General features: G+C 40.9%; 1 protein-coding gene across 1 annotated transcript; it reads right to left on the bottom strand.

Moving 5' to 3' along the window:
- Positions 1–9: 9 nt before the first annotated feature.
- LEPROTL1 (leptin receptor overlapping transcript like 1) lies at positions 10–12,558 on the bottom strand. Its single transcript, XM_045455808.1, has 4 exons — positions 12,287–12,558; positions 5,386–5,461; positions 3,497–3,683; positions 10–2,270 (listed from the first exon to the last, which is right to left on the bottom strand). Exons 1-4 carry the CDS (start codon positions 12,300–12,302, stop codon positions 2,154–2,156), a joined length of 396 nt encoding a protein of 131 aa, XP_045311764.1. The 5' UTR covers positions 12,303–12,558; the 3' UTR covers positions 10–2,153.
- Positions 12,559–14,017: the final 1,459 nt, after the last annotated feature.

Raw genomic sequence — 14,017 nt, 5'->3', positions numbered from 1 at the left:
CCCACAAAGTAACATAGATATTGAAAATCTTTATTATTTCATCATCAAAAGTTTTCTTTCCGTAGAAGAATGGCAATGCGGTATCAGTGCATGTTCTATGGCAAATTCACAGCTCAAAGAACTAGCCTAGAGATCAGACAGCACTATGTCAAGCTCGTGTGCAAGACGAGAGACACGATGCTGCCAACACAACCAGGACACAGAAATATGCGGCTGCTAGAGAAAGAGTCTATGGCCAAGTGAATAGAATAGTCGCAGTGCACTGCACTGATATTCTAGAACAGAGAAGGGCCAGAGTGTGTACTTCCTGCAAAAAAAAAAAATCAAGTAGATCCCACGCACTGAGTTCCCAACTATATGGCCAGCTAATTCATGCATGCCTGTACCATCCCCTTTAGGGCTACATCACTGTAACACTGCAAGCCGTCTTGAGCCTGCTGTAGAGGCGGGACAGCCACACGCAGATACCTCACTCTGTTTCCCATCTCACAGCTAGAGTCACCACCTGGGCCTGGCAATAAAACCTGTGGACTTTAGGCATCTTTAGTAAAAAGCTGAACAAACCCAAAATGGGTTCCCATTTTTTATATAAAAGCTGTCATGATCACTCAGTTTTGTTTGAAGGCAAAACAATTTTTATGTAAGTATAGTGAAAAATCAACAAGTATTCCAACAAAATACTGTCGGACCAACTTGAACATCTTCCTTACTAGCTCTTGCAAAAGGTACTGATAATTGTTGAGATGCAAATGACCACAACGATTTGATCATCCCTGGTTACTGGGAACTTTTTGGTCAGGTCTTCTGTGTCTGAAGCTGCTATACAGCTGGATTTGGCTACCTTGCATTAATTCACACAATAAGTGCCATTTAAAAGGAAACAGCAGATCTATCATGATGAAATAAAAATCAAAAAAGTTGAGAGGTATACAGGAAACTTGTCTTAAATATTTTTAAATTACATATGATATAACCTTAGAGAGTAAGAACTACAATTACCATGGTCTAAATCTTAAAATTGTTAATGCATGACTTATGTGCAAGACTAACAAGTCACTTGTTAATCATGTCAAGGCCTTGCGGGGCAGGGCACTCAGCATGTAGAGCATAGCAAGTACTTTCCAGGTGAGATCAACACCTCTAATTTAAAGTGTTATCAAACTATATTTGGAAAGTTAATTTACTTAATATATACAATGTATAAAATAAGTTAAAAGGAGGAAGCAGGGAAAGGTTTTCTGGTCTAAATGATGCACACTACAACTTTTCCTTATCAGTAGTATGTTCCACTTCACCCACAGTAAAATATGAAAAGGCTGATAGAAGATCAAACATTTCACTTATAAATAGAAAGAGGATTAAAAAAATGGAATTTCAACGTCGTTTCTTCCCATAACGCAACTCACTCTATCTATAAGAGACATAAATAAAAACCATCTCAAAAATCTGTTACACGCTTACCTTTGAGTTTAACAATAAATTCCTCTAACGACTGAGAAGAAAAGCACTCCTTTGTGGCAATTCCGTAAAATAATTTTCAATCCACAAAACACCTGCTTACTGGCAAAACCAGCAACCTTTACGGAGGGCATGGGCATTAATACTTGGCCCCTCTGAGGTATAAATGCAGCTATATGCGTACTGAGTGTACAGTCTATAAGGTATGCCAACGGTCTGCATAAAATTGGGAGTGATGTCATCCTGACTGATTGAAAACTTTTTTTTTTAACTTTTTGCAATGGAGGTTAAATAATTTTAAGACAAAAGATGTCCTTTAGCCCAGTAATAGCCAGCAGAAATCTAATTCCTAACAAATGCAAATGGTTATTACATTTTAAAAATGCTTAACATTGCATGTTGATTAAAAAAAAAACTAAACAGGGACACATAAATACTCAAATTCAGCAGGACACCACAGAAAGCATACTAGAGATAAGTGTGAAATCAGTCAAGCTTTTCCAAAAGAGAAAATCCTTTTAATCCTTCAGCAAGTCTCTGTGAAAATAGTATGCTTACAATAAAAGTGAGAGGGGAGCACTGAGAACACCCCCAAGAGGCTTGCTGTGCCACTCAGCATCCCTGCCCCATCTCCCGTGCGCGCGGATGGCCGACAAATGACAAGAAGTCCATTTGACAATAGTTCAGTAGTTCCTTCACCACTGCTGCCAGCTGAAGTCATCATTGCTTCCAAAGACCAAGAAAAAGCCCAGGATAGTTGCAAATATGACTGTGTTTCCTGTGAGAACAAGTGCACAAGCTCCCCACTCAATCTAGAGAAATAAGACAGATAAACACTTAAGTTAACAGATGTAGGAAAAACAGAAAGAAAATGAAAAGCAAATCTAGATTCTAGTTCTATGCCAATCATGATATAACAACAAGCAAGATCTGTGATAGTAACTTTCACTCTATTCAACACTTAATGGTCCTTCTATATTGCTGTTTTTAATTTTCTTCCTTTAAAAAGACAGGAAGTCGGGGCGCCTGGGTGGCGCAGTCGGTTAAGCGTCCGACTTCAGCCAGGTCACGATCTCGCGGTCTGTGAGTTCGAGCCCCGCGTCAGGCTCTGGGCTGATGGCTCAGAGCCTGGAGCCTGTTTCCGATTCTGTGTCTCCCTCTCTCTCTGCCCCTCCCCCATTCATGCTCTGTCTCTCTCTGTCCCAAAAATAAATAAACGTTGAAAAAAAAATTAAAAATAAATAAATAAATAAATAAATAAATAAAAATAAAAAGACAGGAAGTCATGAAAATGATCATTATTCAAAAGTTAGACTTCTGGATTCTGAGGAGGCAGCAGAGACTTCCACAACTTAATGCTCATGAAGAAATTTGCTCCAACTCTTCCTCAGTGAATCTAAAATCTTATCCAGAGAGCAGATTAAATTTAGAGCACCGGAAACGAAAACACACCCATGTACATTCTTTTAAAGGAGTAGGGGGAGTAATCACCCCCTCTGTGTGGAAGGGTGGTCAGTCCCTGGCATCTCTAAGTCCCCAGACATGGGGGAGTGAATCTGACTGGTGAGTCTGGGAGGAAAGACCAGGTATACAGAGCTCAGGCCCTTCTCCTCTTTCACACTTTCCCATGCAAAGAACACACTATCTCCTCAGGCCTTTAAACAGTTACAGAGGGCGGCCTGTGGTTGTTAAGCACTGGGTGAGAGGATGTGCCCACTTCTGAGAGTGAAGAACTGGTAAGCCAACTGTTGCCGCAGACCCCAGCCATGCTCTTCAGTATCATTCTTCCTCTTTTTTTAAAAGTAGGGTTCACACCCAGCGTGGAGCCTAATGTGGGGCCTGACTCATGACCCTGAGATCAACACCTGAGCTGAGATCAAGAGTTGGGACGCTTACCCGACCGAGACACCCAGGCGGCCCTCTCCAATATCATTTTTATCAGTTAACAACAAAAGTAAGATTATCTCTATCCTTTTTCCTGAGACAATTTTAACCTAGTCTGATGTAAAATCGTTCATAGAAAAATATATACACTTACCAGATGTGCTCTGGCAAATACAATAGGGAGCCCAAAAGCTGAGACAACAATGCCTGTTGTAAGAAATATGGCAAGTTCCTTACAAGCATTACTCATAGCATCTGTATCATCCACTAATCTTCTTGCTATGCAGTATGGAATAGGTGAAAGGATGTAAAAAAACAGAACAAAGAGAGGCCAGTATTGGCTAGAAAAAAAAAATAAGTTAATGTAGTTTTTGCTATCTATGTCATTTTCCTACACATAACATACGCTTTTAAAAAATAAAGACCAAAGAAATATTGCAAGGTTCAAAACAAGACATAGTTTAAAAATAAACAATAACCTGAACACTGAAAATAGTAATAATTAGAATCATAGTATTCCTAAAGTGAATTATGACACAATGATTAAATATTCCTTATGTTAAAAAAATGCTTTATAAATTATAGCAGTTGGAATCAAGGCCCAAAATTATTTTTCTTATTTTAGGCTATAAATAAAGAGGCATATGGAAAATATATATAGTAACAGTAATTTTTAAAATTCAAGATTCATGCCCTTGACTTCTTGATGAATGACAGCCTTCTCAGGGTAAAGCTGGAACATCCCTAAACTCTCGTTAGGTCACTATGAACTCCCAAAATACTGAAATAAAAATGTAGAAAATGAACTGAAAGTAATATTGAAGACTTTAAGTTAGAATATAGAAAATAGATGGCTTTGAATCAACAGTCTAGCTATTGTACTGTGCCAGTGTAATTTCCTGGTTTGGATAATACAACTACAGTTATGTACAACAGCCACTGGGGGAAGCCTGTGTGAAGGATACAGGGGACCTCTCTGTACTATTTTTTTGCAACTTCTTGATAATACATAATCATTTCAACATAAAAAGTCAATTAAAAAAAAAAAGCACAAAAAGTGAAAACTCCAAGCTGCCCATGTCTCCCTACTTTCTCTCTCTTGCTCTCCTAACAACCTTCTTGTGGATCCTTCCATACTTCCACACGGATAAATTTTAACAATATGAATCATTGCACTTTTTCATTTAACAATGTATCTTGAACATCTTTATATATCACCACTCACAGCTCTTGGCTCCTCCTCATTGTTTTTAAGATTGCCTACTATTTCCATTGATGGACATATTATAATTTAACCATTTCTCTTTTGACAGGCCTTTAGGATACTTCCAGGTTTTTTTGTTATTACAGACAAGATTGTCATGAACATCCATACTCTCCCCTCACTACACATACCTTTGTAAACATCTGCCAGGAGACCTGTATGAGAAATTCTAAGTGGAAGGGCTAGTTCAAGGAATATATAGACTTTAAGAGCTACAAGGAAACTGGCTTCCAAGATGACAGACTCCATGAAGCTATACCTCTCCCTTCTCATACACGACAGTGCCTGTTTGCCCCAGCTTTTAGCTTCACCAAAGGATTTCATTTAATTTTGAGAGAGGCTGAGTATATTTTCATGCGCTTATTAGTAACTTGCAGTTCTTTTTTCATATTTATTGTTGATTTTTCTATTTAGTTTTCTTTTTCTTACTAATCTATCCTATTAATTTTTAAAAGTTCTTTCTATCCTATGGAAAATAATTGCTTACAGGACTTTATTTTCTTAGTCAACTGTCTCTCGACCCTGCTTCTGGTATTTTTTTGCTGAAAAGATATTTTAAATTTTCTTGTCTTTAATTTTATTAAGAGATGCTCAAAACTGAGCAGAAGTGCAATAACCAAAAAGTGATTTTTGCACTTTTAAAAAGATTTGTCCTTGGTAAATGAACATTTCTTAGGATTACTTCTACAGTAGAAGCATTCATTTAAAAAAAAATTTAAAGCTTTAAAAGTAGAAAAAATTTACCCTAAACCACTAAAAAAGACAAAAATGTTACATACTTGTATATTGGAAGGGCACATCCAAGCATCAAAAACATCAGCCCAATTGCTCCTCCAAAGGATAAACTAATCAAAGCTGCAAAGTAAATAAAGAATCAAATACACATATTAATTATATTAAATTAATATTATTTTTATTAATATTAATATTAGCAATCTGAACATTACCTGTGATCCCAGAAGCAGAAAGCAAAACACAAAAAACGAATGCATTAAAAGTGATTTATCTTCAAGGGTGCCTGGGTGGCTCAGTTGGTTAAGCATCCTTGGATCATGATCTCATGGTTTATGAGATCGAGCTCCACTTGGGCTGGATTCTCTCCCTCTGCCCCTCCCCCACTCATACTCCTGTGTGCATGCACACTCTCTCAAATAAACATTAAAAAAAAAGTGAGTTATTTTCAAAAGTGTAAGTTATCCATAGTTTCAAAGTAAGTTTTTTGGGGTCATCTTCAAAGCAACATAAAGCAACACTGATTTTCAAGGCCCTGACCTATTGTGGGCACACCACCACATTCCCTCATTACTGTCTCCATTTCTTCTTTCTTTTCTTTTTTTAAATTTATTTTTGAGAGAAAGAGAGACAGAGCGTAAGCAGGGAAGGAGCAGAGAGAGAGGGAGACAAAATCTGAAGCAGGCTCCAGGCTCTGAGCTGTCAGCAGAGAGCCGGACGCGGGGTCTCAAACCCGCGAACCATGAGATCATGACCTGAGCCGAAGTCGAATGCTTAACAGCCTGAGCCACCCAGGTGCCCCACTGTCTCCAATTCTAATGAATATCCTAGCCTCCCAGATCAATGCTCTGCCAGTCATTAGTGTTATATTTACTCCACAGATCATTACAGTTTGAAAAACAGGATGTGGAGAAACTCTGCTTTCTCAGCTTTACTAGACTTTAGAAACCTTATCAAATGGGAAAGTCTCTCATGATCAGCTCCTGGTTCTTGCACATGCACCCTCCTGTGCTCAAAACTAGTAAGAAAAAAGTATGCAAGGATACTCGTAGTTAATAATTTTAGTCAACTAGTTTTGGTCTACCCATGTTGTCTGGAGGCACTTGAGACCATAACACTGTTTCCACTGTATTTCAAAGACTACCTGCAGAATTCTTTGGGATGCTTCCTAAAAATGCCAATTTGTGGGCCACAGCCCAGGACTCTGAAATTTTATCAAGCACCCTGAAGATTTCCTAAGAAAATGAAAGCTTGAAAATAACTGTCTGAAAAAGGTGGAATGTCAGGGGTTTTCTTAATCAGTTTGCCAAGTGAATCCTAAACATGAGTTAATGTTATATCCTTTAATGTCCTCTACATATCTTTATAAAACAGTTAATCTGTGTTACCTTACATGGTTTCAAAAGTTATTCAGATGGCTTCTTATCCTCCAAAGTTGACTCACAAAGACTGGGATGGGGGTGAGAGGAAGAGAGAGCTGCTGTCGGTTGAGCAGCCGGTATGTACCTGGTGCTTTAAATATCTGATTTCATCCTCTCCACAGTTTTATAAATTTGCAGTTACTAACTCTTACAGATCAAGTCAGAGAAATTTCAGGGGAGTATTTAGTTATTATTATTTTTGTTAATGTTTATTTATTTGTTTTGAGAGAGAGAGAGAGAGAGCACGTGCAAGCAGGGAAGGGGCAGAGAGAGATAGAGAGAGAGAGAGAGAATCCCAGGGAGATTTTGCACTGTCAGTGCACAGCTCGACGCAGGGCTCAACCCCATGAGCACGAGATCATGACTTCAGCCAAAATCAAGAGTTGGACACTTAGCCAACTGAGCCATCCAGGAACCCCTAGTTTTGGTTTTTAAAAAATGTTATCATGGGGGTGTCTGGGTGGCTCAGTCGGTTGAGTGTCTGACTTTGGCTCAGGTCATGATGTGGCAGTGTGTGAGTTTGAGCCCTGCGTCGGGCCCTGTGCTGACAGCTCGGAGCCTGGAGCCTGCTTCAGATTCTGTCTCCCTCATTCTGTCCCTCCCCTGCTCATGCTCTGTCTCTCTCACTCAAAGATAAATAAAAACCCTAAAAACTTTTTTTAAATGTTACATAGTTTACAAAACTATAGCTGGGTTTCCTCCCCTAATTTCCTACACGTTAGAAAATGTACAGGATAATGGGTACAAGCCTTCTTTGGTATCACTTTTTAAGATATCACAAACTACAGACACATCCTATAGGTGAAACACAGTTTCTAAAATTAAACACACACACACACACACACAAAGCGTTGTGCTTTATAACTTTTTTTTACCATATATTAGTGAGTAGAAACAACTTTCTTGAATAGGCAGTTTATTAGTGGCTTAGAATTAAGCAAAGATATAAATGATCAATTTATTTTGAGTTCTATATAACCTATATTTCTGCAACCGCACTGGCTAAAAGAATAACTTAGGCGTTTTTTGTTTTTAATGCAGTCTATTAACCTTAACAGAAACATTAAAATCCAAAAGAGCTGTAGAAGGCTTAAAAGTTACCAGGACAAAAGCTAACATATATAAACCAAAATTAACAGTAAAGGGGTTAAATGTTGCCCAGTACTACTGACAGCTTTCTCTGAATTAAAATGGTAATAATTGGGGTGCCTGGGTGGCTCAGTCAGTTAAGCGTCTGGCTCTTGATTTCAGCTCATGTTTTGTGAGACTGAGCCCCATGTCAGTTCTGCGCTGACAGTGCAGAGAGCCTGCTTGAGACTCTCTCTCCCTTTCTCTTTCTCAAAATAAATAAATAAACATTAAAATAATGGTAGGTCGGCAGATTTAGTTTTCCCTTAGATCACCGATGCAGGTCACATAAAACCTGAACACATTTACTTAGTCCATAATACCATTATATTTTCAATTACAGAAAAAAGAAAAGAAAAAAACCTGCACTTTTATTTTATAGCAAGTGAGGAACCTCAAATTTACAATGGAGTGAAATGTAAACTGTGAGGAAAATATTGAGTTTGTCATTTCTTTTGTTCAATTCAAAATAGGTCCTCAAAATCTGGCCCTGCTTACTCTCCTGACACACTCACACCAGGCTATTAGCCCTTGTACTCTGCACGTCAATGACACTGGCCTTTCCTCTCCTCGCAATCAGTAGGCTCCTTCCCCCACAGGGCCCTTGTACCTATTGTCCTTCTACTTCAGATACGTTTTCATTCATTCATTTCATTCAAGAAATATTTACTGCAAACCAACTATGTAACAGGTGCTGGAGATTATTTATGTAAATAAACCAGACAAGGCCCTTCCACACTCATGAAGCTTGTATTCTGGTTCCATCCCCTTCCTCTTTCCTCCAAGTGAACTCGTCTATGTCCTTAAGATCTCAGCTCAATCGTTTCTTTCTCGGTGAAGTTATTCCAAACCTTCTGACTTGACCAATTCCCCTTATCATATTCATTCATTCATTCATTCATTCATTCAACAAATATCTACTGAGCACCTAACATGTGTCACACACTGTTCTTGATACTAGAGATAAAGCAATGAAAAAAAAAAAAATCAAAGCTCTTGCTCCATGAAGCTTACATTCTAACAGGAGAACAAAATGATAAAAAACCAAAAGTAAGCAAAGGAATGTCAAGTGCTATGAAAGAAACCAGGTAGAGTAAGAAGGTGGAGCGCTTTTCGAGACACAGTGGCCTGGAAAGGCATCGCTGATGAGGTGACATCTGAGCAGAGATTTGTATGAACTGAGGAACTGAATCATGAGGATTTCTGGGGGGAGCGCTCCAGGCAGAGCGCCATGCATGTGCAGAGGCTCTCTTGCCCTGTACACATCCCCTTTGCTCAGTTATCACAGCTATAATTTTATATCAATTTGTATCTGTCTTTCCTTGCAAGCTGTTAGCGCCACCACAGCAGGGAAAGAGTTTTTCTGTTGTTGATGCTCACACCCCAGCTCTCAACACTGAATAATAAATATTTGTAGAATGCATAAAAGGAAACCAAGGGGGAAAAAAGAGAGAAAAGGACAAAAGGGAAGAGGAGGTGATCTTCCGATCACACCAGAGTAAAAACAGCACATAACTGAAAGTCAGAAGACAATGGGTCCCTAGACCCTACTAGCCATTTACTGCCTACATAATTATATCTGCATGTCAGTTCTTTCTTCTATGAGACCTGGATTAGATCTAAAATGCAAATAATTCTCAGAACACTAAAGATATTTGTTATAAGGCATGCTAAAAAAGTAAAAACCATCTCCATTTTTAAATAAATTTTAATTCCAGTATAATTAACATACAGTGTCACATGAGTTTCAGGGAACCATCTCCACTTTTTCAGTGTAGTTGCCAAACAGCTAAATTCACCACTATAAATACTATATAGTAACAACTTATTTATCCAGAATATAATTTAGAATCCTGGAGGAAACAAGGGTCACTAAAGAGACAAAGCAGATGTCACAAAGCCCATACACTAAATCTACCATTCTTTATAAACAGACCCTTAGGCTCCCATTCAGCCGACATTGATTTATTCATTTTTCTGATTCAACTGTTGTGTGTGAATTTCAGCAGAATAAAAAAAGAATTTTAAGAGTCATATGTTCATTTATAGTATTTTGTCAATAGCAATTCATATAGCCAGAACAAAATTAAGCGAAAAGTAACTTTCCCCACCCAGAAATGATCACTGTTACATGTAACCTGTGACATAAAATTTTCTAAGTTTGAAGATCTTGTTTCCCATATTGAAACAAATGAGAAAGAGGAGGCAGAACTGCACATAAGCAAGATCTGCCCTCTGACAAGAGAAAGGAGACTGAAAAAAAATTTAAATCAGGCAGAAGAACCTCAAAAAGCATACTGGTTTATGGTAATCTTGGCCAAAAGGCAAGTAGCTTTACTACTTGATGGTCTCTGGGGGGTAACTCTTTTATGACAAAGAATAATTATTTATGTTCTTATCAAAAAAGGAAGTCTAAATTTTTTTTGAGTACACTCTTAGAAAGTTAATGAAAGATTTCTTTTAAATAAATAGAAAATGAAAACAAGGTAAGATTCGAGTATCAAAAAATTTCATGTGACATCTCACTGCCCAGTCATACTGGATATAATAAAACAAAAACAATGGGGTTAAATAAATTGCTCAAAAGTGTTCTCAAAACTTGTGAAGTTTCTCCAATCTTATGAAATCAGCAATTAGGCTGATTTATACATAAATTTCATCATTTGTGTATAAATGGATGCCCCAGATGACACATCAATAAGGCAAGAATTTATACTGTAAATGAGTGATGAAACATTTGGAGGGCAAAACTTAGATGAGTCTAGTTTCTACTCCCAAAGCCTCTAGGCTAGGGATGATGGAACAGTCCAATTATTTAAACCCTCTCGAGACAGGGTGCTGATTCTGCGATTACAAAGAAATTAGAGTAGCAGGGACCAGTTCCCTAACCTGGGAGTTGCTAGAAAAATCTAATACATAACCGAATAATATGGTTAAGAAATAAGTAATGGTCTCCAATGATAGCAACACTCCTGCTTAATATAAAGATAGCCCAACAGAAAGAAAATATCCTGATAAACAATCATAACAATCAAAAAATCTTATTGAAACCAAAAGTGTAAGTACAATTCCATCTGTGGCACTTTCACCTGATTAATATTTTCCTAGATTCGGAGAAGGAAATTACAGTTATTTTCCTACAACAGAGACTCCCTACGTTTATGACACTGAGGAAATGGGGAAGAACTAGGAAACTGGCCACATCCTTAAAACCACAGCATTCTACCCTAAATGCCTTTCCATACAAGGATTCAAAAAGGTCTATTACAGTTGAAAAAACAGATCGAAAAATTACTTTGTTGCTCAAATTACCAAGTTTTATATCGGAAATGAAATGTTCTCAGACATTAAAAATACACCAGAAAGAGTAAGAATGTGACTCTGGGAAAGCAGTTCAATAAAAGTTGTCCTGAAGGAAATAAATTATGCAGAAAAAAACACTATCAAAGTTCTTCATTTCCTGCATGCCTGCCCCTTCTACAAAGCCGCAGGTCAGGAAATCAACGTAATTCGTGGTCAGAAAGTTGAAAACGTTGTCAATGGTATTTCTAATCACACTGACAAAATTACCAAACAACTGGAAAGATTGCAACCTTCCTTATTTCTAAAGGAAATATACGAATAAGCCAGTAATTTTCCATGAAGTTTTAAACTATTTTATTAAAAAAAAAAAAAAAAACCAACTAAAACTTTGAAATGTAAAAGCCTCAACGTGCAACTTGTGGAGAACAGGAGCACCTCGGGGTCGCTCATACGGTCTAACACTATCGGAAAAACAAAACACAATCAAAACGCATCAGTTTTTGGAGACTGTGAAGCTTCGAGCCCAAGTCCTGAGAGTGGATATGCTGGCCAAGGCTCCGGAAAGAACCGTCCCCAAGTCCTTCCAAGGCTTTCCGGAGGGACTCGGTTCGGCTCAGCACCCCAAGATCGCACTTGTGCCTTTAAGCGGCAAATGACACTGATTTCACGTAACTGGCATCTCTAGCGGCCTCATCCCCCTCAAAACCATTCTCCGCTCGCCTCTCTCGCGGATGCAAACTCCTGCAAAACGTGTGGGATGGCCCGAGGCGCTGCGGGACTCTCGCAGACCGCGGACCACTTCATTCTTTGTACGGGGGCCGATGGGTGGGACAGAGGCTGCCGAGATCAGCAGAAAGCGGGCGCCGACGGTGAAGCCGCCGCGCCCGCCGGCCTTTCCCGGAGGGCGCCGCGCCCAGCTCTGCTACGAGGCTGCGAGGGCGGAGGCGGGGGTCCAGGGGCCGGGGGGCGGCCGCCAGCGCGGGGACCCCGCGGCGCGCGCCGGGGCCGGGAAGGCGGCAGGCGGGGGCCGCGTGGGACCCCCTCCCCACCCTCGGGCGGCCACCCAGACCTCCGGCGCCCTGCGCCCCAGGCCCACCTTTGATGCCGGCCATGGCGGTGACGTCGCTCCTGGCTCCAGGATCTGAGGCGGCGGCGGCGGCGGCGGCGGCGGCGGTAGCGGCGGCCGGGAGATCCGAGACGCGCGGCGGCGGCGGCGGCTGCCAGACAACACCCGGAAGTGCACGACGCAGCACTTCCGCCGGCGACTCGCGCCCGCGCGGGGGCGCGGGGGGCGCGCCGGGCTGGGGGCGGTCGGGCAGGCAGCCACCTTCTCTGCTTCGCTGCCGAGCGGCTCGCCGCGGTCGCCGGCGTTCAGTCCTCGCCTCGGTTCCCTGCCCTTATTCCCCTCAGGCTCGGGGGAGCTCCACTCCGAAGCCTTCGTCGCGGATTCCGCAGCCTCCCAGATTCTTGGAGGATAAAGGAGCGGGAGTAGCAGCCGTGCTTTGGGAGTCATGGGGGGATGTCCTTGGAGGATCACCATTTAAATGTGATCTTTAAAGCGCACCCTTTTCTCTCTTCTCCCTAGCTTTGCAGTAGGAGAAATAAGGCTAGTTAGAACGTCTGCACTTGGCTCCCCGATTTCCGACACAACTAGGGTTCTGTTGAGACCCACCTCCAGAGATTAGGAGCAGCAGGACCCACTACAAACAAATACAAATTTAAATACAAATCCGATCTCTTGGGAGTCTGCGAGAATCGCTGTTTTTGTTTTTAGTAGTAGCAGGGCTAGAGGAAAAAGGAGAAAGCAGAGGTACAAATACGTTTATTTAAGTCATTCTACAAATGTATTGAACGTTTGCTATGTGTGGGGAACAGGGCTAGGCCCTGCGGTGAGCAAACCTGGATGCGGTTTCTGCCCTGAAGGAGCTTGCAGTTTGTAGAGAGACACAGCCCCCCTGCCCCCCCACCCCCCCGCAAAAGGTAAAATTGGGACTGATAATTGCTAGGAAGAAGGGTAGATAGTCCTTTGAAAGCCTTTATTTAGATAAGAGAGATTTCCCCAAGGGAAGTATGAACGGGTGCATAACTAGAAGACAAAAGGGAAAAACCGTTATGGGGAAGAGAAAATATGTTGGGGGTGCAGGTTGGGGGAGTGGTTGGATGGTGAACTTGGGAGGCAAACTGGGCCCCAGGAGCCTGGTCTGTTGGAGAGAGGACAGAAGGCCAGGGGACTGCTCTGTGTCAGAGTAGGACAGCAGCACCCTATATTAGATTCCCCCCCCCCCTTTCCTGAGCAATAAGAATCTTTCGAAAGTTTTTTTTTTTTTTTTTAATGTTTATTTTTTAGAGAGACAGAGTGTGAGCGGGGGAGGGGCAGAGAGAGAGGCACAGAATCTGAAGCAGGATCCAGGCTCTGAGCTGCCAGCACAGAGCCCGATGGGGGCTTGAACCAGGGGCCCATGAGATCGTGACCTGAACCGAAGTCAGATGCTTAACGGACAGCCACCCAGGCGCCCCTTTTGACGAGTTTTTAAAAGTTACAGGTGGAGGTGCTTGACATAAGATTTGAATTTTTCAATCTTTTCAGTCACTGGAGTAAGAAAAAGTGGCATGTACAACTTTGTTGAGTGAATGGTTAAAGAGATTTTTCCAAAATGCTTTAAGATGAGAGGTACTGGGAGCTAAAGGTATTGCCCTACCCTGATTCTCTCCATTACTTTCAGGGTTGAATTACAATTTTTTAAAAAAGAGGTCACTTGAGGCTTAATGCCCCCCAATAAATCTATAGATATCTTATGGAGCAGTAGAATTCTTTTCTATTCAAGTT

This window comes from Leopardus geoffroyi, chromosome B1, assembly GCF_018350155.1.
Source record: "Leopardus geoffroyi isolate Oge1 chromosome B1, O.geoffroyi_Oge1_pat1.0, whole genome shotgun sequence".
Lineage (NCBI taxonomy): Eukaryota > Metazoa > Chordata > Mammalia > Carnivora > Felidae > Leopardus > Leopardus geoffroyi.
Note: the sequence above shows the minus strand (reverse complement) of the source record. Positions and strands in the feature narration are given on the sequence as shown.